The following is a 26266-nucleotide window of genomic DNA, read 5'->3' as shown; positions in this document are numbered from 1 at the left end:
TCTATTCTTAAAACCCATACTTAAAAAGAGTAATAATAACTAGGATGAATATATATACATTTTTGAGTATCCATTTTTGTTTGAATTTAACTTTGTGTCATTCTGTGTCTGTTTCACTTTTATAACCTTAAGATTTGTTCCATACGTTTCTACTCCACACCTATCCTCATTTTGGCTTGTTAAATACATTGTTTTCAATAGAAATTTCACTGTGCTTTCCTGTAATTCTTGTGCACATGTGGGTTTTAGTTATTTTATTTTATTACCAAGCTAAATGATTTAATATTCTGTAAATATAATTTAAAATTTATGCTCACAGATTACAGCAGCGCACAAATTTTTAAATATAGCATGTTATAATCAAGGCATTTAGATCATAACCTAGTTGACTGCTCAAGATGTCTGTAGTTTTTCACAACAGCCAGTCTGCCTATCCAAAGGTGAGTGGTATCTTGTGTTGAACTCATAATTTCATTCATTTCTCTCTCTTTCTCTTCTTAACATATGGCATGCCTCTGAAAAAATGAAAAGGCCTCACTAATGTCTGTTTTATCTTTTATCAGAAATATAGTGGGAGCTTTGTTCAATATGTTTTGTTGTTAACGCTTTATTTTGCTTCCCTAATGGATGTTTAATGCTCTGCTGTGCAGAACACACAGGTGTAAAATTTAGCTACTGGTTCATTTGACTTCACTCCAAATTGTGTACCACTTTAAAAGTGGTTTTGTTTAAAAAATATAAGATTATTAAGTACTAGCTGGACTACCCGGCGTTGCCCGGGAATCTATAACCGGTGATTTTCCCAAATGAAAGAAACAGAACATAGAAATAAAACAGTTTTCTGATTGACATTTTATTGTCATAGATAATATAAGTGGTCATTCCAGAGCCTTTGGATACACTATATTTTTGTTTTGCCTTTTACTGCGAAAATGAACAAATTCTGAGGATTGCCCACTCTAGAACATGCTACATAGAGTTGTCCGTGTGAAAAGCATGGATTTTCCAAATTGATGCCTGCAACTTGCAGTGATTGCCCTTGAGCCTTATTAATTGACATAGCAAAAGCCAAATGAACAGGAAATTGCAGCCGTTTGAAATCAAAGGGTAAGTCATTCGGAATCAGCGGTATTCTTGGTATGAAAACATCTTCATGTCTTGCGCAACTTATGATAGTTGCTTCAATAATGTTTGGATAGAGAGTCTTAACACAAAGGCAAGTCCCATTACACAGTTTTGGAGGATCAAGATTGCAAAGTTGCATGATAGGTGCTTCAGTTTTAAGGCACAAATTGTGCGGGGGAAGTCCTGCTTGTTCAAAAGAATTCAGAAACTCTGTTGGAAACAACACAGCTTGAGCAGGTTTTATGACAGTGTCGATAGATTTGTAATTTTTAGGGCTGCCTGGAATCATCTGATGGATGTGAATATTTATATTGATCACAATGTCATTCTTGGGAGCTAAAATAGCTCTTTGAGATAGCCATTCATGTGTTTTGTAATTCATTTGAATACTGGGGAAAACTTTTTCTTGTAGCTCCTGAATACTTGCAACAATATTGCAAATGGATCTTTCAAATTCAGTCAGCCCGGTGTTACTATCTACAGGAACCTTCCCATCTCCTAGCATAAGCAATTGTTTAGAGAACGATTTAGCAAAGGTGTCACGACACAAATGAACTCTTATGTTTGTTGTGAGTGTAATGTTTCTGACGTATTTCCACAGGTGCGATGCTTTAAGACATGCATTTAGCTCATCAGCAGGTGTTGATTTTGGAATAACGGGAAGTGTCTGCTGGAAGTCACCAGCTAAAACAACATTTTCTACCATCAAAGAGTTGTTTGAATGTAGGTCTTGTAGTGATTGGCCAAGAGCCTCTGGAGCTTTTCTATGAGCCATTGTGCACTCATCCCAAATGATCACTCTGCAGTTTTGTAGCACTTTGGCTTGTCCTGATCCTTTGCTAATGTTGCATACAGGACTGTCACTATTAACAAAGTTTAGTGGCAGCTTCAACACTGAATATGCTGTTTGCCCTCCTTGAAGGAGAGTGGAAGCAAAACCTGAAGATGCCACTGCCAGTGCAATCTTCCTTTGCTGACGAATCTTGGCCAAAATCAGGTTGATGAGGAATATTTATTCAGTTGCACCAGGTACATGAAGGAAAACGATATATCCTTTGTTTGTATGTATGAGATTCAATATGGTATTGTAAGCAACTCTCTGATATGTCACCATGATTTTCAGAGATGTATTTTTCAAGATCTTCGATCTTCCCTGTCATTGAGCAGCACAGGTCTTCTAAAAGCCTCAGAGCTGCGTAATAGATCTCTTCACAGAAGTCAACTGTCACAGCAGGATTCTCTCTTCTAAGCTGTATTAAAATGTTTTCACTAAGACCTGTTTTGTATTTTTCCCATAATTTAAATGGGTTAGGAAGTGCACAGGTAGTCAGCAATATGGCAAAAAGGTGTCTTAGTCTATATGATGACTATGTTGCAGTGGCTTCAGCCATTGTCATGTCACAGTGTTGGTCATTTTCCAACAATCCTCGTCTTTCGCAAGCTTCCCTGAAAGTTTTACACATGACTCCATTGACAATCCGTAAGTATGCAAAAGATGTCAGCCCCTTGACGACATGGAGCAGCATGCGCAGATAAAAGCACTCAGCATTTGAAGGATGAACTGTGTAAACTCGACCCAAAGCTTCAGTAGCTCGCACTGTTGGATATCCATCTACTTCATTTCCTTGCTTTCGCCTTTGGAATATTTTGTTGGGAACATTCCATGTTTAATATTTTGGCACATCACAGTAGAAAAGTGACTGCGCAAATGCATCATGTTGGCATAATCAAAAAATGCTGTAAGTGTTGTTTTTGGTAAGACCTGTACCTGCTGTTGCAAGTTTCCAGGCTGAAAGTACATCCTTTTTCCATTTTCCAAATGGACGCTAAGATGCACAACTGTCGTATACCGTTCATGGTTAGGAAAACCAAGTGTCCTCCACACAGCTTCATTGCTGCTAATGTATCTTCCAAGTTGAAATGCTTGCACCTCGTCGATTATAGGACCAATTTTCTTAAGTTCAAATACTGCTTGATCACTTCCTTTGTTCACGTACTTGCAAATGTATTTGACGAATTGCACAGAATGGCACCACTCCACGTTTATATGAGTTTGGAACATCTTTGATAGAAGTGGGTTGTAGGGAATAATCCACCTATTGTCCACCTCAATCTCCTGGTAACCACCACCAATGTGCATTTTTATAGTAGTAGTAAAACCTCCATCACATGGTTTTTGTCGTCTGTATAGTGGATATACATCTTGGCCAGTCTGTGTTTCTTGAAGCAGATCTCGGGGATACTTCTTTGAACATTTTCCATCAACCATGCAAGGAGAATGTTTGTTGAATTTTCCACATGGGCCGTGGATCATGTTTTTACGAAGTATTTCAAATAGGATAGGATCCACTTCTTGATTTGGTAGCTCAGCACTAATCACATTGTCAATATCAATGGGCCGTATTTTCTGTTTTAGCCATTTTTAGGGAGTCCACGCTTTTGCCATTCTATAGAGTACATCCAACACTGTGTCTCTCCAAAGATACAGTATGTGATTTGGTAACAGCCAGGTTTCCCTTTCTTGAGATGATTCATCCACTCTTGCATCAGCAGCCCTGCTCCTATTGGCAGACAGCCTGGTTTCCCTTTCTTGAGATGACTCACAGGCTCTTGAAGTAGCAGCTGTAATTGTTTGGTATGCCAGACGGGATTGCCTGGGATGTGTGCCGAACGTTGTGTCGGTGAAAAGGTGCCCTGCACTTCACCATGAACATTTTTCCCAACCAAACATACCCCATGACCTCCTCCTGGTCACAAAGGAGGCCTATCCCCATCTTGGTGGCGATTGGACGCCCGGTGCAGATTTGTATGGCAGACAAACAAACATACATACACACATACTTCGACTCTGCTTTATATATTAGATGATTGTAAAAGTGAAGTTAAAAATATACCACAATTATACATGTTTTAGTCAATTATTAAATATTGTTTATGCCACAGATTGAAAAAGGTCAGAAAACATGATTTTTTCCTGGAGTTGAATGAAATACAGGAGTCAGCTCCTCATTAGCAGATTCACTAAGTAAGCACCTACAAGCTACTGCCTTCCTTTATGACTATGAATGGACTAGTAGTTACTAGGGCTTTTTTAACAAACTGTTTTTTTAGTCATTTACAATAAACATGAACTTCTAATTATGTCATTTTGAAGACTCTGTCTGGTCTGTCAAAAATTCTTACTGGTTTAATTTTACTTTATATGACAAATATCTACAGAATATTCAGTGACCTAGTTTGCATTTCAGCACTTTGTGTTGCAGATTTAATTTTAAATTGATATATTTGCCATTTTTGCCCATCAATCTGCACTCAATGACCCATAATGACAAAGTGAAAATGTTTTCAGAAAAGTTTGCAAGTTTATTAAAAATCAAACTCTGAAATTTCTCATCCATATAAGTATTCTGACACTTTTCTGAGGCAGTCAAAATTGTGGTCAGGTACATCCCTTCTACTGTACTTGTTTTCTCAACCATCACTACAAACTACATAGAGTATCTAACATATATAAAAAAGTCATTTTTGGGAGTGTTCCTTTAATCTCACATTTCCATGCATAATGAAAGAAAAATGTTTATGATGAAATGTAATGGCGAACTGTGCTGTCCAACCGCAACTGAAGTGAACCGTGTCCATGGCGAAAAAAGTCTTACATTATGCGTATTAAATAATACATATGCCTGTTATCTAGTGGAATGCTCAGGATGTGTAAAATACATAATTTTGTGCTTTTGTATTGAAGACCCGCCTATCCCCCTCGTTCATTGGTCTAAACGTCTGCAATACAAGGAGGCACCTCCCCCCAATATTTTGTTGTGCTCTAGTATACTTGTAATAATTTAGATTAAATTAAGCAAATTAACAAATTAAGCAGTTTTTTATGGTTCATTACATTAGTTACAAAGAGATTACATTCTTATAGCTTTAATATCTTCATTAGATTATATTTGTTTGATTAGATTAATAATCCTTATTTATTAATTCATAAGTGACATGTTTTGTTATATTTTTAAGCAAGAATTCAGAAAACAATCACATTGATTTAGAATATTACAGGGTGTTCTGTTTGTTAGTATCAAGAGGTCAGCATTATCTCATAAAAGAATGTAAGTTATTCACATAATTCTGTGCACAAGCTTAATTCTTTTTCTACATAAATGAAAAAGAAATCATATAGAAGTAAAAATTATATAGCTCTCTGCAGCAGGATTAATACAAAATACATTCCTCAATATTTGTAAGGTAACTACTTATAATCATTACCGTTAATAATGTTTTTTCTTTCTCACTTCCCCCCTTTGCACATAAAATGTGCACATTAAATAATCAGACTTCTGCATCATCATAGTTAGGAAAGAGTTTGGGAAAGGGGTCGGGGGATGGAAGAAAAGGTGTGTACTGGGAGTCAGGGTCAGTGCTGAGGAGATAAACCTTAGTAATGGAGGCGTTAATAAACCTTTGTAGAAGGGCTCGGATGCACAGGATAAGACAGCAACCATAGAGCATGAAAACTGCCAGAGAAATAAGGACAGTTATGAAAATAGTTTTAATCCAACCAGCTGAAGAACCGAACCAATCATTGGAAGAGATCATTGAAAGAGTCATGTGTTCCTGAGTTTTCTGCTAATTCAATAGATAGGGAGGTGAGACCAGCTAAAGCACGGGTAATAGAACCGTCCGGGGCAGTGTTGTTAGGAATAGGTACTGCAACTGTTGCTGAACACAACACACACAATCTTCACTTTTCAGTTAGGAGCATTTCTAGCGTGTACTTCCTGACATTAAGATACACTTAAAAGGGCAACCAGGAAAGTTATGTGCTTCCTAAAAATATCACAATTAAAAAAGATTATTGGGAAGGGATACAACTAGGAGATAGGGTTTAGCAGTGGCACATGCATAACAAGAATCTGTTCTTGTGTAACCACTTATATCACAGATTATCCTCTTAGAAAAAAGGAATAATCCCTTGACAGAGTCCCAACACAGAAAGTCCAAAAAATAACAACAGCTTAATGAATCAGTCCACTTTTTACAATGAGAGACGTGCATTGAAGAAAAGAGTCCTTCAACATTCATGGCATGTGGGGTGCAGATAGCAGCACCTGGAATGGTCCCATTCAGCGAGGTTGATGCCAATGTTTCCTTCAGGTGTCTCTGACTAGTATCCAGGTTCCAAGGAGGATCTGGAACTCCGTCGGTGGGGGATCGGTCCTAACCTGTTCATGGACTTCCTTCAGGGAGGCTTGGAGACCTGTAAGACTGGAGAGAAGATCATTGTCCACAGTATGCAGAGTGACATTTCTGATAACCATGCCAACGGCCATGGGGCATCCAGTTAAAATTTCAAATGGCGACAGTCCCAACTGTGTCCTTCTTCTCAACCCCATCAAGGCCAGGGGTAGAGCATCTGGCCAGTGTTGCAGATGGATGGGGCGACGACCCGGCCAGGACGCCTTGGAGGACTGGAAGAGGGCGTGTGCCCATCTCGGACCACGTGGGGACAGCTACCCTGGTTGCTATGGGGACCACGGGTACAGAGCTTGGAAGCTCAACCCTGTAGGGGCCCATGGTCAACGCCAGGGGGCACCCCCATGCCTTTGGAGCCCTGGACCTCAGCACTTCCGCCACACCAGAAAGTGCTGGGGGGAAAAGGAGCAGGGATACCCGGAGTGCTTCCGGGGATACAGCCGGCACTTCCGCCACACTGGGGCGTGTTGGCGTGAGATTGCCGGGAAACACCTGGAGCACATCCGGGTGTGAATAAAAGGGGCCGGAGCAGGAGAAAAGGAGAGTGGAGGCGGCCTGAAGAAGAGGCAAAATGTGTGTGAGGCCTGGACTTGGGGGTAAAGTGGGTTGTGTGCACTGACTTTTGTAAATAGTTTGTAAAGTAAACATGTTGTGGTGTTTTGCAACATGTCTGCCTGTCTGTGTCCATTGCTTAGTCCACACCATGTTAAGTATGTCTGCTCACTGATTTTTGTCAAATTTGATTTTAGGGTGCTATTGCATCTTTCTACAATACCTCCACTTTGGGGATGGTATTTGCAGTAATAATGTACATCTATCTGGAGCCAAGTAGTCAGCTCATTTATTACACAATTCACAGAGTGGGTACCGTTATCGATCTGCAGTTTCTGTGGTATTCCCCATCTTGGAATAATTTCTTTTATTAAAGCTTTAGCCACTGCCTTTGCATCGGCATGCTTAGAAGGAAAAGCCTCAACCCACCGGGAGAACACATCGACAATCACAAGGCAGTATCGATATCTTCTAGACGGCTTTAGTTTAATGAAGTCCATTTGAAGATGCTTCAATGGACCCACTGGTTTTGGGGAAATGGAAGGACTTACCTAAATTCCTTTGCCTATATTGTACCTTTGACATAGGGCACATTGTCGGCAGAATTGTCAGCATGTTGTCATATGTTCAGCATATGCAGAGAACCCTGTGGTTTCCCAATGTCACTCGACATCCTGAGTCATAGCGTCTTTTCCTGCATGATCCAGGCCATGTGCGATTTTAGCCATTCCTGGAAAAGAAGCCTTTGGGAGGAAAGGTTTGTTAGTTTGCTTATGGGTCCAGACCCCATCAGAGGAATCCTTCTCGGGACCACTTTATCCTTTCTCGGTCAGTGGCGGCGCTCTGTAAAGAAACAATTTGATTATCAGGGTCTTTGGCATCCTTCTGTTGGAATAAAGAGACTGGTCTGTTATTATAGGCAGCCTGTTTAGCAAAGTGATCATCCAGTTTGTTTCCTTTGCTGACTGGGTCTTGTTTCCCAGTATGGGCTTGGCATTTAACTATTGCCAATTTTGATGGTTTTGTTATAGCTACGAGAAGGGATTCCACTAATTTCTGATGTTATTTGGGCTTACCAGTACTGGTTTTGAGTCTCCTTAATTTCCATAATGCCCCATGATCATGACAGACTCCAAAGGCGTACCTGGAATCTGTGTAAATGGTTATTACCTTCCCTTCAGACAGCTGGCAAGCTCAATTAGAGCTATTAGCTCAGCTGCTTGTGTGCTTAAACTAGAAGAGATTCAATTTGCTTCAAGTAAGTGGTCTCCTTTGACCACTGCATAACTGGTGGAGATTGTTCCGTCATCTAATCGCAAGGAACAGCCGTCAACATAAAGTACTTCTCCTGTTTTTAGTGGAGTTTCCTGGAGGTCCGGCCTGATTTTCAGGACCTTTGTTATCTCATCATGGCAGTCATGTGGTTCTCCCTCTCCCTCAGTGGGGAGTAACGTGGCCGGATTCAGAGTTGAGCATCTTTCAATAGTGACATTTGACAGGGTACATAGTACATTTTGATAGTGTATTGTCCTTGCAATAGTGAGGTAGTTCACGATGTTTCCCTCACTTGTTCATGCACTCTATCTGTAAGGCACTATGCAGACCTGAAAGAAAAGATGCCAAATCATTGTTGACCATGTGGAGAGTAATTTTAAATAGCAGAAAACACATTAGCATGGGATGGCCAGTAAGAATCTCCAATAGTGAGAGTCTTATTAGGCGATGAGTCCTTCCCCACTGACCAGCCAGAGCCAAAGGCAATGCATCCGGGCAAGATAGGTCTATTTGTTCAAAGATGTTTGCCAATTTAAATTGTTAAGGTGGAATATATATGCTCCACCATCCCTCCAATCTGTGGATGATACTTGCAGTAGTAGCGGGCATCAATCTACAGCCACTGAAACAACTCTTGTAAGAGAGTATTTACTTGCAATTTTTCTTTTTTTTTTAACTAGCGCTTTGGCCACTGACTTGACTCTGCGTGCCAGCATGGGAAAGCCTCCTCCCAGCATGAGAAAATGTAGATGATTACTAAGCAATATTTATACCCATCAAACGTGGTTAGTTAAAAAATCTATCTGCACATGTTCAAAGGGTCCTCCGGCATTTAGTGTTACAGCTGGACTTACCTGCAAGCCTTTCCCTACATTAAATCTTTGGCATAGTGGACACCTCTTACAGAATTGATCAGCAAAGTTAGAAAAACCTCGAGTGTGACAGGATTGTTGCACCTTTGCCATCATTGCATGTTCTGGAAGCGTGGGCCAAACCTTGTGCAGCCTTTTCAATACCTAGAAAGAAGCTTTTGGGAAAAAAAGGATGTTTAGTTAATGGATGGATCCAATTTCCTTTCTGATCTTTTTGTGATCCCTCTTTCTGCCAAGTCTTTATCTCCTTTCTCGTGGCTTCAATTTGTAGAGATAAAACTTCATCCTCGGGTGACTCTTGTTCCTCCTTCTGTTATAGAAATAAAGAGGTTAGTGGTGAAGTAGATCCTGGGTGGCTTTCTTTGCCCACATGTCTGCTTGCGCATTTCCCTCACTCACTGGATTTGTTTTCCCCTTGTGAGCTTGACACTTCACTACCGCAAGCGCACCTGTCAAATGAGATGTTCTTGTCTGTACTAAGATGAAATGTACAGCATGTGGTACCTTAACAGTTAATAGACTCATGAGAACAACATCTGAGCTTGCTAATATGGCCTCTGTTATTGCAGCAACTTTTTTCAAACAGGCCGGGATTGTAGCGGCCACTGGATCCAGTTTTATTTATTTATTTTATTAATTTATTTTTTGGAGAATACAGTAATTCCTCCTCGATCGCGGGGGTTGCGTTCCAGACCCCCCCCACAATAGGTGAAAATCCTGCGAAGTAGAAACCATATGTCTGTATGGTTATTTTTATATATTTTAAGCCCTTATAAACTCTCCCACACTGTTTATAAACATTTCCTGCAGAGTTATACAGCATAATCCCTTTGTATTCTCTTAGATATTAGGTAAGATTCATTGAAATTATGTATATAAACACACTGTTTATATACAGTAAAACCTAAATATTATTTTAAAGATATCGAGTGTCTCCGATGTCACATATGTTACAGCCATTACGATAGACAGGCCACCAGCAATAAATACGTACAATGCAAGAAAACAGTGACACTAAATATACGTACATGTACGAAGTACTGTAAGTAGAAAATTAATTATGGTTACTCACCAACAATGACACGATGACTTGTCCGATAACAATGAGTTTAGTTTTACTGCACAACAAAAGAGAGTGTTGCAGCCCTTGTAAAGGAGCCACTTCAGGCGATTGTGTAGCACTGCCGTTGTTCTTCTTCTGGCAGTCTTCAATCCAAATCCCAAAAGCAGATTCCATCCAGACTACTGCCTTATTACATCCATTTACAACTCGTTTTGCACCCTGGTTAAAAGGAAACTGCGGCCGTAGATCTTATATTCCTTTCCTACTTTTTAAATAAAAAGAATCGTATCCTTCAACAAATCCAAAACGTTTACCTTTTCGGCAATCGTTAACATCTTCCGTTTGCGCTTGGGCACGGCCCTGAAACAGTAGCAGATCGTTTTGGAGCCATAATGAAGGGCTTGGCTATGCACAAAGATAAACACAAAAGAGCACAACTCTTTACACAGAGAAACACGTTGATGCTGAATGAGCGAGACTTCCTGGTTAACACTGCATTCAGCAGGCAGGAACTTGCTCTGATTGGTTAGCTTCTCAGTCATCCGCCAATAGCGTCCCTTGTATGAAATCAACTGGTCAAACCAACTGAGGAAGCATGTACAGGAAGTAAAAAGACACATTGTCCACAGAACCCGCGAAGCAGCGAAAAATCCGCGTTATATATTTAGTTATGCTTTCATATAAAATCCGCGATAGAGTGAAGCCGCGAAAGTCGAAGCGCGATATAGCGAGGGATTCCTGTAGTATGCAACCGGTCCTTGTCTATTTCCTTGTTGTTGAATTGAATACACCCCCCGTTTCTCGTCCACGAACAGTGTGAAAGGATGAGACTAGTCCGGAAATCTTAACGCAGTCGCAGAAATCAAAATTTATTTTATATCAGTTAAAACCTTCTCAGCCTGCTCTGTCAATTAAATTTTATCAGTCAAAGCCAAATTAGAAGAGGTCACTAAATCTTGGAGTGGCTGTGCTTTTTCAGCAAAATGTTTTTTTAACCCATTGCTGGCAATTTCCTAACATTCCAAGAACGGACATAACCTGCTGCCTTGTAGTAGGATGAGGTAAAATTTTAATAGCCTCGATCCTATCATTAAACAGTGCACATTCCCCTGCAGTCAAATCATGACTCAGGTATTTCACTTTTCTTTCAACCAGTTGCAACTTTTTCCAGAACACTTTGTGCCCGATTTTCTGCTAGGAAGACCAACAAAGCCTTTGTGTCTTCTTGGCATTATTCCTGAGCCTCAGAGCATAAAAGCAACTCAGCTACATATCGCACCAGGACACTACCCCCCTTTGGCCAATAACCTTTCAATTTTTATCTTTTCTAATTCTTGTCCATATGCACACAGACATGCACACACACTCACACGCATGCACGTACACAGAGCCTCTGTATATCCCTGCGGCCTCACAGTTCAGGTCCAACACTTCCCTTTAAAAGTGAATGCGAACCAGAACTGGGAGTCAGGGTGAACAGCAATTGAAAAGAAAGCATTCGTGAGATTAGTAACAGAAAACCACATAGCAGTGGACAGGACTGCAGAGAGAATAGTGGAAGGATTCGGGACTATAGAAGTCCTAGGGCGTAGAGCAGCATTGACTCCACGGAGGTCCGGAACGAACCGTCATGAGTCATCTGCTTTCTAACTGGAAGAATAGGAGAGTATTGGGTCTGAATAATAGCACGAACAATGGTAATACCGGCCTCAGCCTCAAGTGAAAAAAGATATTGTGCACAAGGTAAACGGAAGGATGACTTTGGGAAAATGACCAAGGGTTCAACATGAGCTATTCAGACAAAATATTAGTTCCCTTGTACCCAGAGAGATGAGTGGAGTGAATCTAACTAAAAGATTTGAAGGGTAAACAGCATGGGTGTAGGTGGAGAGGTGGAAGATGAATGACAGAGCGATCGTATTACAGGTACAAATTGTCCCCCTGCAATTTCCTTAACAGATCTATCTGGGGTGGACCAAATATTAGGTCCCACATACTCCCAATCCTCCCTTTCCTGACATTCTAATACCCATTGTCTCACATTATGCCACTGAAAGCAAGCGGATTTAGCAATGGGGATATGTGGGATTGAATCACTGTAGAAAAAAAGCAGTTGTGACAAAAAAGAGATACTGCTTCAGCCAATTCTGCTGAGATATAACAATTTGTTATGCAAATAGTCTCTTTTTCTGACAGCAGCACCATAATACAGTCCAAACAATCATGCAATACAGTAAAAAGATTTTGAATACTGCAATCCAAGAGGAACCCACGACGGCAGAGATTTTTTACTATTTTGAGAAAAAACATGAACAATCAAGGCAGCATAAGAGCATGTAATTGTGGTGGTCAGTGCAAGGGTGGTGTGTTGTTCTGATGTGACCTTCACTCCCTTTCTCGTAACTGAGATGCAAAGGCACAGGCGGGCCATCAAGTCTGTCTAAACAAGTTCACTGGGCATTAGAGGGCTGATATATTTTGCATTTATTTGTGCTTGTAACTGTCTACTGAACTGGCCACTATCAACCCCCTGTTGTCCCAAAGTCTCAGTCCATTGCCCTCTCACGTCATTTTAGCCTGGACCTTCCTTCGAAGGACCTGAATCCATTCTGTAGCATTTGGCTTATACATGTCATCTAACTGTTTCTTCGCCGTCACAAACTGGTTCAGCAATTCCTGCACCATCTCTTTTAATTCTTGCAGGTCCCAGTTTATTTGCACCTCATGAAGGTGGGACGGTTTTAATCTGAGTCAGGCTGTTGTACATTATATTGTGGAATGGGCACTTGTATTAATGGTGCTTGAAATTCCTTCCTTTCATATTCATGTTTGATCCTGAGGGGTCAGAATTGGGGCTTATTAGGCATCTCTTTCCCCCGGGCTGTGTCTTTGTGCCGCAGTACTTGCTTGCACTGATTGTAACTGAGGTCGGTGGTGATCTCTACCCTCTCCCTCTTCTTCATCTCTCTCTGGCTAAAACTGTTTATTTTAGAAATCATCGGGACCATCTTCTTCCTCTCTCATTAATTCCTCCAGCTGCCCCAAGGGGTGGTGATGGACTACTGTCCTCAAAGTGAGGATAAACGCATTCTGTCACTAAATCAAGGTATAATCTGTTCTTCTTTTTATTTATATTATTTTTATTTACTTATTCTTCCTTCCTTTGTCCGGACTTTTGGGATGGTTCTTGCATTATCAAAACAACTTTTCTTTTTCTGCTATAAGTTTCATTTGGCTAAGCAGCCTCATTGCACTTCTGCATCACTTTCAAGGCTCTATCTTTAATTATGAATTCCCATCTATCAAACATTTCCATTTTATATGGCCCTCAACTACAGCACCCTTGTGCATTTCTATATGCAATTCTCCTAACTTCATGTATTTCACTCATAACACCAGAGCCTTCTACTGGCCACCTGTTTTCTGTTCTATGTAGCGTCTTGGAGAGTCGTCTTTTTTTTTTCTTTTGGTACATTTTCCAAAAATAATCCTCCCAATAGAGACTTTTGATTTCCTAAAGGGATCTTGACCAGTTTACTGTTTACAGCCCCTGTGGTTTTCTGCCCCTGGTCTTTTCCGTTTCCCGGGTCACTATCTGCTGCTTCGTGGCTTTAGTGGACTAACAGTCTTGTTGACCACTGGGTCTGGGGCTTTGACTTTTTAATGCCGACCCCCTTCTTCAGTTGTCTAACAGCTGGTGTCCACAGAAGATCAATCTGTTGGAGCAGGAATATGACCAGATCGTACAGGCAAAAGAGTCTTGCCCTCCCCGCCTTTTTTCCCCGCCTATTTTACTCTCCGCCTTATTTTATTTTATTTATTTTTCCAAGCCAGTAGAAGACTCCGTTCAGGGAGCGCACTAACTAAGCATTCTCAACACCTCACTTATTCGGCGCCTAGGTCAAAAGTGCTCCTTTTCTACTTTCTGTTCTTCCCACCACTTCTTTCTTTAATATTTGTTTCAATTCCCAGGGGCATACTCACTAACTATTCTGGCACCTCTATTTCCATCTGGAGGTGCCTTAATCAGCCAAGACTATCTTTCCCAGTCAAAAAGACCCCAGGTACTCACCAAGAATTTTCCTCCCATCTGGAAGTTCCCAGTTCACTCGACTTTCAAGTAAAATTAGAGGAGGTCAAGGGCTCCTCACGCGGGAGTCGGCAGAGGCAGGCCAGTCCTAATTTTTTCTGGAGCTGGCCTTCCTGATCCAGCCGGAATCGATCCTTTTGCTGGTCCTCTGGATGATTCCGCTCAAGGAGTCGCTTTGCTGTCTCTGTCCCCATACGGGCCACCAAAAACTGTGGACGCTGAAGTCGAAAACAACGGGAAAAAAAACAATTTAAAATAAAAGCAATTTCTTTATTCTTGGTGAGTTAAAGAGTCTGAGAGACTAATGCCCCCACCCAGCTCAGTGCAACTGTTTAGGGATCAGGCAGACTGATTAAAAGAAATAAATCCTCCCTTTTATTACCTAGCTTATTCACTAGACAAAGAGAAAAAAACATGGCAGTTCATTTTGAGGTCATACCTAGATTGCTGTAAGTTACGGTTACATCCTGATTTATTACATACAGGAGTATACCAAAATAAAGAGTTATCAGGCCCTTCTCAGTATACACACACAAGACCAATTTAAGCAGTTTCTTATAGTTCATTACATCAGTTATAAAGAGATTACATTCTTATAGATTTCATTTCTTCATTAGATTACATTTGTTTGGTTAGATTAATAATCCTTATTTACTTATTTATAAGTGACATCTTTTCTTATATTTTTAAGCAAGAATTCAGAAAACGATCACATTGATTTAGAATATCACAGGGTGTTCTGTTAGTATCAAGAGGTCAGCATTTTCTCATAAAAAAATGTAAGTTAATCACATAATTCTGTGCACAAGCTTAATTCTTTTTCTACATAAATGAAAAACAAATCATATAGAAGTAAAAATTATATAGCTCTCTACAGCAGGATTAATACAAAATACAGTCCTCTGTATTTGTAAGGTAACTACTTATAATCATTACAGTTAATGTTTTTTTCTTTCTCAATTGTCAAAAAGCTAAAAGTGAACTATAAGAAGACAGCACATCTACAAAACAATGGCTCAAAAAAAAAAAAAAAAAATGGCAGAGGTTATGGAATGGCAAAGTCAAAACAAATAATTTAACCCAACAGAAAATTCTGTGGTTTTGGGTGGTCTTGAAGTAGACAGTACAAATTAGATGACCTTTAAACATCATACAGTTTAAGATATTCTCTAAGGAAGGAGCAACAAAACTCTTCTAGTTAAAAAAGGAATTTGATAGACAGATACAAGAAATACAAACAAGACTGTTTTCTGCCAAAGGAGGCAACATCAGCTATTGAAGCTAGGCATGTACTGATTTTTTTTTATTTAGACAGTTGATTTTAAGCTTGGATCAGACATTTTAACAATACAAAAAACTTTTTGTGGGTTTTCAAGGGATTTTGTTTAATTATGGGTAATAATTGAATAACTAGATACAAAATGCATAATATATGACACACAATTAATCAAGTCAAATTTTCAGGACTCTCTAGTGACTGTTGCATACTTGTTTTTTTTTCTTTTGTCTTTTTTCTGCATGTCCCTGAAAGAGATTGAATACTGCAAAGTGGTAGCATGGGAAAATTTAGTTAGGAAACATAGGATGGTGGTTTGTAAGATGATGTTGGAGATCAAGAAGAGGAGGAGAGTGAGGGCAGAGCCTAGGATCAAATGGTGGAAATTGGAAAAGGAAGACTGCAAGGTTGAGTTCAGGGAGAAGGTAAGACATGCACTAGGTGGCAGTGAATGGCTACCAGACAGCTGGACAACTACAGCAGAAATATTAAGGGTGACAGCAAGAAAGGTGCTTGATGTGACATGTGGGCAGAGGAAAGAGGAAAAAAATCCTGGTGGTTGAATGGGGAAGTACAGGAGCAAAGAAGTTTGAGAGATGCAGAAAGTAGACAAGAGTACAAGGAGATAAGGTGTAAGGCGAAGAGATGTGGCGAAGGCTAAAAAAAAAGGCAAATTATGAGTTGTATGAGAGGTTGGACACTAAGGGGGAGCTGTATCTATTGGCTAGACAGAGGATGATAAAGAATAAAGATGAAAATGTACTCACAATCGAGGAGGGTGTTTTGAGCAGATGGAAAGAGTACTTTGAGAAGCTGATGAATGAAAAGAATGAAATAGCGAGAAGGTTGGATAATGTGGTGATTGTGAATCAGGAAGTGCAATGGATTAGCAAGGAGGAAGTAAGGAGAGCTATGAAGAAACTGAAGAATGGAAAGGCCGTTGGTCCAGATGACATACCTGTGGAAGCATGGAGGTGTTTAGGAGAGATGGCAGTGGAGTTTAAAACCAGATTGTTTAATAGCATCTTGGAAAGTGATAGGATGCCTGAGGCATAGAGAAGAAGTGTACTGGTATGGATCGAATAAGGGGAATCTGCAGAGTTGTAGTAAGTACAGGGGGATAAAACTGATGAGCCACAGCATGAAGTTATGGGAAAGAGTAGTGGAAGCTAGGCTAAGAGGGGAGATGATGATTAGCGAGCAGCAGTATGGTTTCATACCAGGAAAGAGCACTGCAGATGTGATGTTTGCTCAGAGGGTGTTGATGGAGAAGCATAGAGGAGGCTAGAAGGAGCTGCATTGCATCATTGTGGACCTGAACAACAACAACAACATTTATTTATATAGCACATTTTCATACAAACAGTAGCTCAAAGTGCTTTACATAATAAAGAACAGAAAAATAAAACACACAATAAGAAAATAAAATAAGTCAACATTAATTAACATAGAACAAGAGTAAGGTCCAATGGCCAGGGGACAGAAAAACAAAAAAAACTCCAGACGGCTGGAGAAAAAAATAAAATCTGTTGGGATTCCAGACCATTAGATTGCCCAGTCCCCTCTGGGCATTCTACCTAACATAAATGAAACAGTCCTCTTTGGATTTAGGGTTCTCACGGAAGAACTTGATGATGATGGTCACGTAGACTTCTGCCTTTTAATCCATCCATCATTGTTGGAGCATCATGATGCTTTGAGTAGGTGGAGGTGGCGCAGGCCACCACCATAAAGAAACCGGAAAAAGAAACCGAAAAGAGAGTAGGGTCAGTATGGATTTTAGAGCCACCATGAATAGTTATTATGATGAATTGAACATATAGAGTATCAGGATTAAGTTAAATTAAGTTAAATTGAAGTTATAGAAAGGCCATGTTAAAGTAATGTGTTTTCAGCAGTGTTTTAAAGTGCTCTACTGTATCAGCCTGGCGAATTCCTATTGGCAGGCTATTCCAGATTTTAGGTGCATAACAGCAGAAGGCCGCCTCACCACTTCTTTTAAGTTTTGTTCTTGGAATTCTAAGGAGACACTCATTTGAGGATCTGAGGTTACGATTTGGAATATAAGGTGTCAGACATTCCGATATATAAGATGGGCGAGATTATTTAAGGCTTTATAAACCATAAGCAGAATTTTAAAGTCAATCCTGAATGACACAGGTAACCAGTGTAGTGACATTAAAATTGGAGAAATGTGTTTGGATTTTCTTTTCCTAGTTAGGATTCTAGCAGCTGCATTCTGCACTAGTTGCAAACGATTTATATCTTTTTGGGTAGTCCTGAGAGGAGTGCGTTACAGTAATCTAGTCGACTGAAAACAAACGCGTGAACTAATTTCTCAGCATCTTTCAGTGATATAAGAGGTCTAACTTTAGCTTATGTTTCTTAGGTAAAAAATGCTGTCCTAGTGATCTGATTAAAATTCAGATTACAGTCAACAATTACCCCTAAGCTTTTTACCTCCATCTTGACTTTTAATCCTAATGTATCCAGTTTATTTCTAATAGCCTCATTGTATCCATTATTGCTGATCACTAAAATTTCAGTTTTCATTTTATTTAACTTGAGAAAGTTACTATTCATCCATTCTGAGATACTAGTCAGACATTGTGTTAGTGAATCAAGAGAATCGGGTCATCAGGTGCTATTGATAAGTACAGCTGTGTGTCATCAGCATAGCTGTGGTAGCTCACGTTGTGCCCTGAGATAATCTGACCTAACGGAAGCATGTAGATTGAGAATAACAGCGGACCCAGGATAGAGCCTTGTGGAACACCATATGGATATCATGTGTCTTCGAGTTGTAATTCCCACAACTAACAAAAATTTTCTCCCTGTCAGGTAGGATTCAAACCAATTTAAGACACTGCCAGAGAGGCCCACCCATTGACTAAGGTGATTTCTAAGAATATTGTGATCAATGGTGTCAAATGCAGCACTCAGATCTAAGAGGATGAGAACAGATAAATAGCCTCTGTCTGCATTCACTCACAAATCATTTACTACTTTAACGAGTGCAGTTTCTGTGCTGTGATTTGTTCTAAAACCTGACTGAAATTTATCAAGAATAGCATGTTTATTTAGGTGGTCATTTAACTGCATAATGACTGCCTTCTCCAGAACTTTACTTAAGAAAGGCAGGTTAGAGATGGGTCTAAAATTTTCAAGAGCTGAGGGGTCAAGATTATGTTTCTTAAGTAGGGGTTTAACTACAGCAGTCTTAAGACAGTCTGGGAAGACCCCCGTATCTAATGACGAATTTACTATGTCAAGAACATTATCAATTAGCACGCCTGATACTTCTTTGAAAAAATTTGTTGGTATTGGGTCAAGGACACAGGTGGAGGGTTTTAATTGAGATATTATTTTTTGTAAATCAGGTAAATCTATCCTAGTGAAAGAGTTTAATTTGTTTATAACAGGATGCTGGGGTTTAGGAGGATCCTTAGTGTTGGAGGGATATACTATGTTATTTCTAATATCATTAATTTTTTGATTGAAAATACAGCGATAGCCTCACAGGTTTTACTGGAAGTACTTAGGAGGCATTCCTTTGAGTTACCTGGGTTTAGTAGGCAATCAATTGTAGAAAATAAGACTCTGGGATTACTAGCATTGTTATTTATAATCTTGAGAAATAGCAGCGTCTCTCAAGACGGACAGTGTTATTGTATTCTGTTATTTTGACTTTTAATATTTCATAGTGGATAGTAAGTTTAGTCTTCCTCCATTTACGCTCAGCTCTGCGCATGTTCTCTTTAAATCAGACACTCTTTGGGTCTTCCATGGTATAACAATGCTAGAAGATTTTTTCACTGTCTTTTCAGGTGCAACTATGTCAACAGCAGCTCTCACTTTAGTATTAAATCTTTCCACCTTACTATTTACATTATCCTCACTATTATAGTTGGCACTATAAACGGACTGATTGCTTAGAATGTTTGTAAGTTTTAAAGCTGCTGCTGAGTCAAAGAAGCGTTTTTTAACAATATGCTTCTCATGAGTGTTTTTTATCATTATTTCTATATTAAAAGTAGAAATGGTCTGATAGACCAATATCAATGATCTGTTTTATATCAACTTTCAGTTCTTTAGTAATCACTAAGTCTAACGTATGACCTGCTTTATGTGTAGGCTGATTTATGAGTTGTCTCAAATCAAAAGAATCCAGGAGGTTCATAAATTCTTTTACTTTTAGATCACACTGATTATCTATATGAAAATTAAAGTCGCCAACTATTAGGAGTGTGTCATAGTTAGTAATTAAAATTGACATTAAGTCAGAGAATTCCTCAAAAAAAGACGCGTTGAATTTTGGAGGTCTATACACGGATAATACTAGAACTTGAGAATCTCCATGGATAACAACGGTGAGATACTCAAAGGACTTGAACTTACCAAAACTGACATCTTTACATTTTAACCGGCTTGAGTAAATGTTTGCCAAGCCGCCCCCCTTTTTCCCTGGCGGTCTGCACGAGTAAAACTGCAATCCGGAGGCGCAGATTCGATTAAAACAACCGCGCCGTCTGAGTTAAGCCATGTTTCACTTAGTGCAATAAAAATTAATTTTTTTTCACTAATAAGATTGTTGATAAAAAACGTTTTGTTAGTTAAAGCTCTAACATTTAATAGTGCCATATTTAATGTTTCGGATGGGCAGAGATGAGTATTATATGTGTTATTGATATTTGGAATAGGAACTAAATTATTTTTATTAGTGCCGATGGAGGTGCTCTGGCCTTGAACCCCCGCCTGCATAGCTGAAATCCACCGAGGTCATCAGCGGGGGTGAGGTCGGCACAACGCGGGGTTGATGTTTTGCCGGTTACAGATGGCGAGGACGGTTTATCCAGCAGCCGGGCCTTCAGAACTCTAAGGTATCTCCGTTGGGACAGCAGTTTCTGAATCTGTTCGTTGAGTGCCTGGAGTACTTCAACTACGATTGCAACACGATTTACCCCACTGTCGGCCATTGTCTGCTTCTGCTTCGTGCCATAGGAGGAATGAGAGAGAGAGACCAACCTAGTGCAATACTAGTGAAGAAACAGTCAGAAAAGATAAGCAGGGAAAACAAAATCCCTGAAGAAAGCATATGACAGGGTGCCTCGAGAGGAGTTGTGGTATTGTATGAGGAGTGATGGAGAAGTATATAAGAGTTGTACAGGATATGTACGAGGGAACTGTGACAGTGGTGAGGTCTACTGTAGGCGTGACAGATGCATTCAACATGGAGGTGGGATTATATCAGGGATTGGCTCTGAGCCCTTTCTTATTTGCAGTGGTGATGGACAGGTTGACAGACGAGATTAGTCAGGAGTCCCGTGGACTATGATATTTGCTGATGACATTTTGATCTGTAATGAGAGTAGGGAGCAGGTTGAGGAGACCTTGGAGAGGTGGAAATATGCTCTAGAGAGAATCGGAATGAAGGTCAGTAGGAACAATACAGAATACATGTGTGTAAATGAGAGGGAGGTCGGTGGAATGGTGAGGATGCAGAGAGTAGAGTAGTTGGCAAAGGTGGCTGAGTTTAAATACTTCAGATTCAACAGCACAGAGTAATGGGGATTGTGGAAGAGAGGTGAAGAGTGCAGGCAGGGTTGTATAGGTGGAAAAGAGTGTCAGGAGTAATTTTGTGACAGACGGGTATCAGCAAGAGTGAAAGGGAAGGTCTACAGGATGGTAGTGAACCAGCTACTTAATGTTATATGGGTTGGAAATGGTCACATTGACCTAAAAACGGGAGACAGAGCTGGAGGTGGCAGAGTTAAAAATGCTAAGAGTTGCATTGGGTGTGATGAGGATGGATAGGATTAGGAATGAGTATATTAGAGGGTCAGCTCAGGTTTGCCATTTTGGAGACAAAGTCAGAGAGTCGAGATTGCGTTGGTCTGGATATGTGCACAGGAGATACGCCTAGGGTTGGTCCACAGTGCAGTTTGTTGGTCCTTGGGGTCTCAAAAATCTCACATTGCATACTATGGTCTGATGGTGCCTCGGCCCACCAGGTAGCCCAAATACTTGGCCTCCATTAGCATATTGAAGCATTTTTTCAGGTTGATCCATAGGCCAGCTACCGCTAGTGTTTGGAGCACTGCTTTGACATGCTGTGTTCCTCCCACGTGCAGGAATAGATGACCACGTCCAAGAGTAGATGACCATGTCCAAGTAGGCAGCACTGTAGGCATTGTACGGCCATAGCACTTTGTCCACCAGACACTGGAATGTCCGGTGTGGTTAGGTATTGAGCTTGGCCAAGCCACTCAAGGAGGTTGTCTACTCGTGGCATCAGGTAGGCATCAAATTAGGTGACTTGATTAAGCTGGCAGAAGTCATTGCAGAAGCGCCAACTTCTGTCCAGTTTAGGAAGCAAGACAATGTGGCTGGACCTAAATACGGAGGCTTTTTTTGATTACCTCCAAGTCCAGCATTCTCTTGATCTCATGCTCCACTTCTGTACATTTTGCCTCAGGAAGCCGGTAGGGGCTCTTCCTGACAATGATCCCAGGTTGAGTCACAAGGTCATGCTCAACCAGAGAGGTCTGTCCTGGTATTTCGCTAACCACTTCCAGGATAGACCAGATAGCTGCCTTGTGCTCCCATTGTTGAGAGGGTGCCAAATCGGGCTGAAGATAAGGTTAAATTTCTGAGCGAAGATGGAATGGTGCTTGCCGGAGTAGGTATCTGTTTCTCTGTCCTTCCATGGTTTCAGCAAGTTTACATGATATATCCGTTTGTTCGGCCGACAATTCGGTTGTTTAACCAGATAGTTGACAAGGCCCTTCCTCTCCTTAACATCGCAAGGACCTTGCCAGCGGAGCAGTAATTTAGAGTGGGAAGTGGGTACGAGGACCATGACTCAGTCTCCTGGGTGCAACTCCTGAAGGACTTTGCCATGGTCGTAATAAAGGGCCTGTGTTGCTTGAGCCTTTTCCATGTACTCTTTTAGTATTGGTTGTATCTTTTACAGTCTATCGCACAATTGCAAGATATATTCAAGGATAATGATAGACAGGAGGGACTCTTTCTCCTAGCCACCTTTTAGGATGTCCAATAATCCCCGAGGTTGTCATCCATACAATAGTTCAGACAGGGAGAAGCCCATGGAGGCCTGGTGGAGTTCCCAGTAGGCAAATAGAATGAGGTGGAGTAACTGGTCTCAGTTCCTCTCATTCTCGCTTCTCACCTTACACAGCATCTTTAGATGCTTTATTTCGAGTAATTTGGCCACCTCCTTGAACGTTTCCAAAATAAAAGGCATCCCTTGGACATTTTGGATTTCCTTTGGGATGCCACTCGTGCAAAGACCCATACTAATTCCTGCGCGATAGTTTTTGAATTAGCTGAGTGCAGGGGAACAGCCTCCGAAACTGGGTAGCATCATCCATGAGGACCAAGATATACTTGTGTCCTCTTGCAGAGGGTTCAAGGGGTCCTACCAGGCCTACTCCATTATGTTCAATGGGGACATCAATCAAGGGAAGGGGGACAAGAGGAGCTTGGTCCCTCCTGGGAATCTACTGCAATGAACATCAGGGTGCAAATTTGTGGAGTAGCAATCATGTGGCCGCTTTTACTTTCAGACAAGTCTCGACCTAGGATCACGGGGTATGGTGGTTTAGACATAACAGGCATTGTTAGACTTTAGTCATTACCGAAGTTGAGCACACATGATTCTGTTGTATATTTCCATGTTTCACCATTGATATGTTACGCTGGTCTTTTCTTTAAGTCATTGTCACAACAACACGTAGCAGTGAGCAACAATGGAAATGTTACTCCTGGAGTAGTAGTCTCTCAAGATTGAGTCCAAGATGTGACTGCCTGAATGAGGCAAGTGGTTGGCTTTATATGTAGGGGACGGAAAAAGAAGGGTTCAAGAGGATTAGGTGGAAGAGAGGTCAGTTGGAGGCTGTAGCCTGGAGGTGGAAGTGAAACCTGGTTTGGTTTTAAGTGGTCTTTCCTTCCTGTGATCTGTAGTGGCGGGAGAAGAGATGTTACTACATATTGTCACCCTCTCAGTCAGCACCATGACTGCCTCCCATGGGCATGTGCGTGACTATATCTATCTATCTCTCGCTCTCTCTCTCTCTCTCTCTCTCTCTCTCTATATATATATATATATATATATACAGGTAAAATTCCTTTACAGAGTACTCCCAGGGACCTAAAAAATATTTGGTTGTAAAGATGGTTCTGTATTTGTTACTATAGTGCTTTATTTAACTTGCGCCCAGGAGTTTGCAATCATTTCAATAGCTTCTTTCATGTTATATATCTCTAGATATGTCTCTCTATATATATATATGCAACAGCTCCCTTTTAAATCATGTTTGAGATGTCTAAAAATATCTATCTTATGCTGTATAATTTGTATGTATAATTTATAATCTGTATAAAAAGTATATCTAAAACAATCCCGGTTCTATCCAATAACTCCCATTTTAAACCTCCCATAAAGAAGAAATGTGTTTAGTTTTTCTAAAAGTTAAATTGCCTTAATCAGATCGGATATCTGGTGCTAGAAAAAAGTGAATTAAAATACTCTTTGGAAAAACCGCTCTTTCCAAAGCACAGCGCCCCACCACCTCCGGCCGCCTGAATCTAAGGTGAGGATGTGGGTCAGTGTTGATTCATATCTCAGAGGCAACGGGTGGGACCCAGCTTAGGCCGGTTTATGACCTTTAACCCCATGTCAGAGCAAAGGGTGGGAAGGGTGAAAACGATCTTACGGAAAGGCATGCAGCTGTTTAAAGAAATCTACATCTTACAATGGATTCTATTTAAAAAATTCTGGACTTTTCGATGTAATAATTTTTAGATGTCAGCCTTGGGCCGGACAACGGACATTACACGGGTGCCCAGTTAAAATGAATGGGGAAATGTTATTTTAAAGAGCGTATGCATTTTGTTTTGTAGACGAAAATCCTGTACAACATGAAACTGTTTCTCAAAGGGAATACCCTGATTTGTACAATCACAGTAAGTGTCATTTTCAGTTTATTGAAGAAACTTAGGGGAACATACATATCTCCAGATTTTGTGAAAAGAGGCCTTTAATTGAGAAGGGTATACTTTTATTTTCAAGGTCCACTTCCCGTGGTGTTTTAACGCAATTGCTTGACGGTTCAGAAAATCTAGCACTGTACCACTGGGCAGACTCCACAAACACCACCCCCCTCTGAAAGCAGCATTCAGCATTCTCCAGCGCCCTCTGAGAGCAGCGGTCGGCAATCTCCGGCGCCCTCTGAGAGCAGCGGTCGGCAATCTCCGGCGCCCTCTGAGAGCAGTGGCCAGCATTCTCCTACACCCTCTGAGAGCAGCATTCAACATTCTCCTCCGCAATCGGCAACGCCTTCTAATTCTAGCCGGCGTTCAGCTCCCGGGCGGTCCCCTTTGCCGGCAACACTTCACTCTGAGCGAGGATCTCGGTGTAGAAATCGTTATTCACCCCGATATTCCCTTTGGCCTGACCACGATCGGAGACATCGTGAAAGACTGCAGCAGTTGGGTGACATTTTTCGCTGGGTACTGGAGCAATTTGTAGAATTAGAGTCTCCTGGGTACAATTCTGTACCTGAAATGAGTTTACATTTGATGTATCTGTATACTTTTTCCAAGGTTCTACCCTGAAATTAAAGGATAGATTTTGTATTACTTTTTTCATTAAAAATAACATTGACTGCAAATTATTATTATTTTCCGTGATCATAACTGTAATCTTTGCTTAAATTTAGGTCATGTCTGAAAACAGGTCTAGTGGCAGCGGCAACGACAGCGGCAGTGGCAGCAGCAGCAGTGATACAGACAGTGAACGTGAAGATCCTGGAGGGCGCAAAGGTAGGAAAAGACCTTCCAGTGAAAACCTGAGACTATTAAAACAGATGTCTGATATCCTCGAATATTCTATAAAGCCTCCTAAAATCCCCACCGCTCCGCGATCACCTGAAATTGTTCAATCACCAACCCCAGTGACACACCCGATTGACAATTTTGACCTCATTAATAATTCACTCCAGGTTCTAAATTCTGATGAAATAGCAGTAGTTAACGCTCTGCTGGAGCTTTTGAAGAATACCTTTTCTGAGGCCAGAACATCTTCAGGCCCTTCACAACAACCAATTGCCCTAGACACGAATGTAAAATCCCCACAACCTTCTACCTCAGGGATATCAGGGTCCTCATGTACATCAGGTACCTCAGGGACAAGTAGACCCCCACTTCAGCACTTGCCGGTCAACAACTCGACTTTTTTGACCGACCCTGTAATACAACCATCTACCTCAAGTCCCTCAGGGACAAGTAGATCCCCACTTCAACAGTTACTGGACGACGACTCGACTACATTGACCGACCCTGTAAGACACCCTTCTACCTCAGGTACCTCAGGGCCCAGTAAGGTCAGTCTTCAGCACTCACCTGTTGATGACTTAAAAGAGTCAGATAATTCCTCCCCACATCCTCAGACAGGATCAGGAGTGACTAATTCGTCCGTGGTAAACTTGAGTCTCGAAACCAACTCTCCACAGCCAACTACCTCACATACGGAGAATCCTTCATCTCCAGAGCCGTCAGTAAACTCTCCACAGCCATCTACCTCGCATATGGTGAATCCATCATCTCCGGAGCCACCAGCAAGTTCCCCGCAACCCTCCACCTCTAGATTAAATAATTTCTCTATAACGGAGCGTCCCAAATTTAACAATATCGAGATTAGACACCACTTCAATTTTTCTGAAGCCTACACACTTGATTAA

General features: G+C 40.9%; 1 protein-coding gene across 1 annotated transcript; it reads left to right on the top strand.

Moving 5' to 3' along the window:
* The first annotated feature begins 398 nt into the window (after positions 1-398).
* On the top strand, positions 399-26266 carry LOC120529889 (putative protein TPRXL). The gene is made up of 3 exons (XM_039754105.1): positions 399-440; positions 25247-25349; positions 25677-26266. Exons 1-3 carry the CDS (start codon positions 399-401, stop codon positions 26264-26266), a joined length of 735 nt encoding a protein of 244 aa, XP_039610039.1.

Source organism: Polypterus senegalus, chromosome 5 (assembly GCF_016835505.1).
Source record: "Polypterus senegalus isolate Bchr_013 chromosome 5, ASM1683550v1, whole genome shotgun sequence".
NCBI lineage: Eukaryota > Metazoa > Chordata > Cladistia > Polypteriformes > Polypteridae > Polypterus > Polypterus senegalus.
Note: the sequence above shows the minus strand (reverse complement) of the source record. Positions and strands in the feature narration are given on the sequence as shown.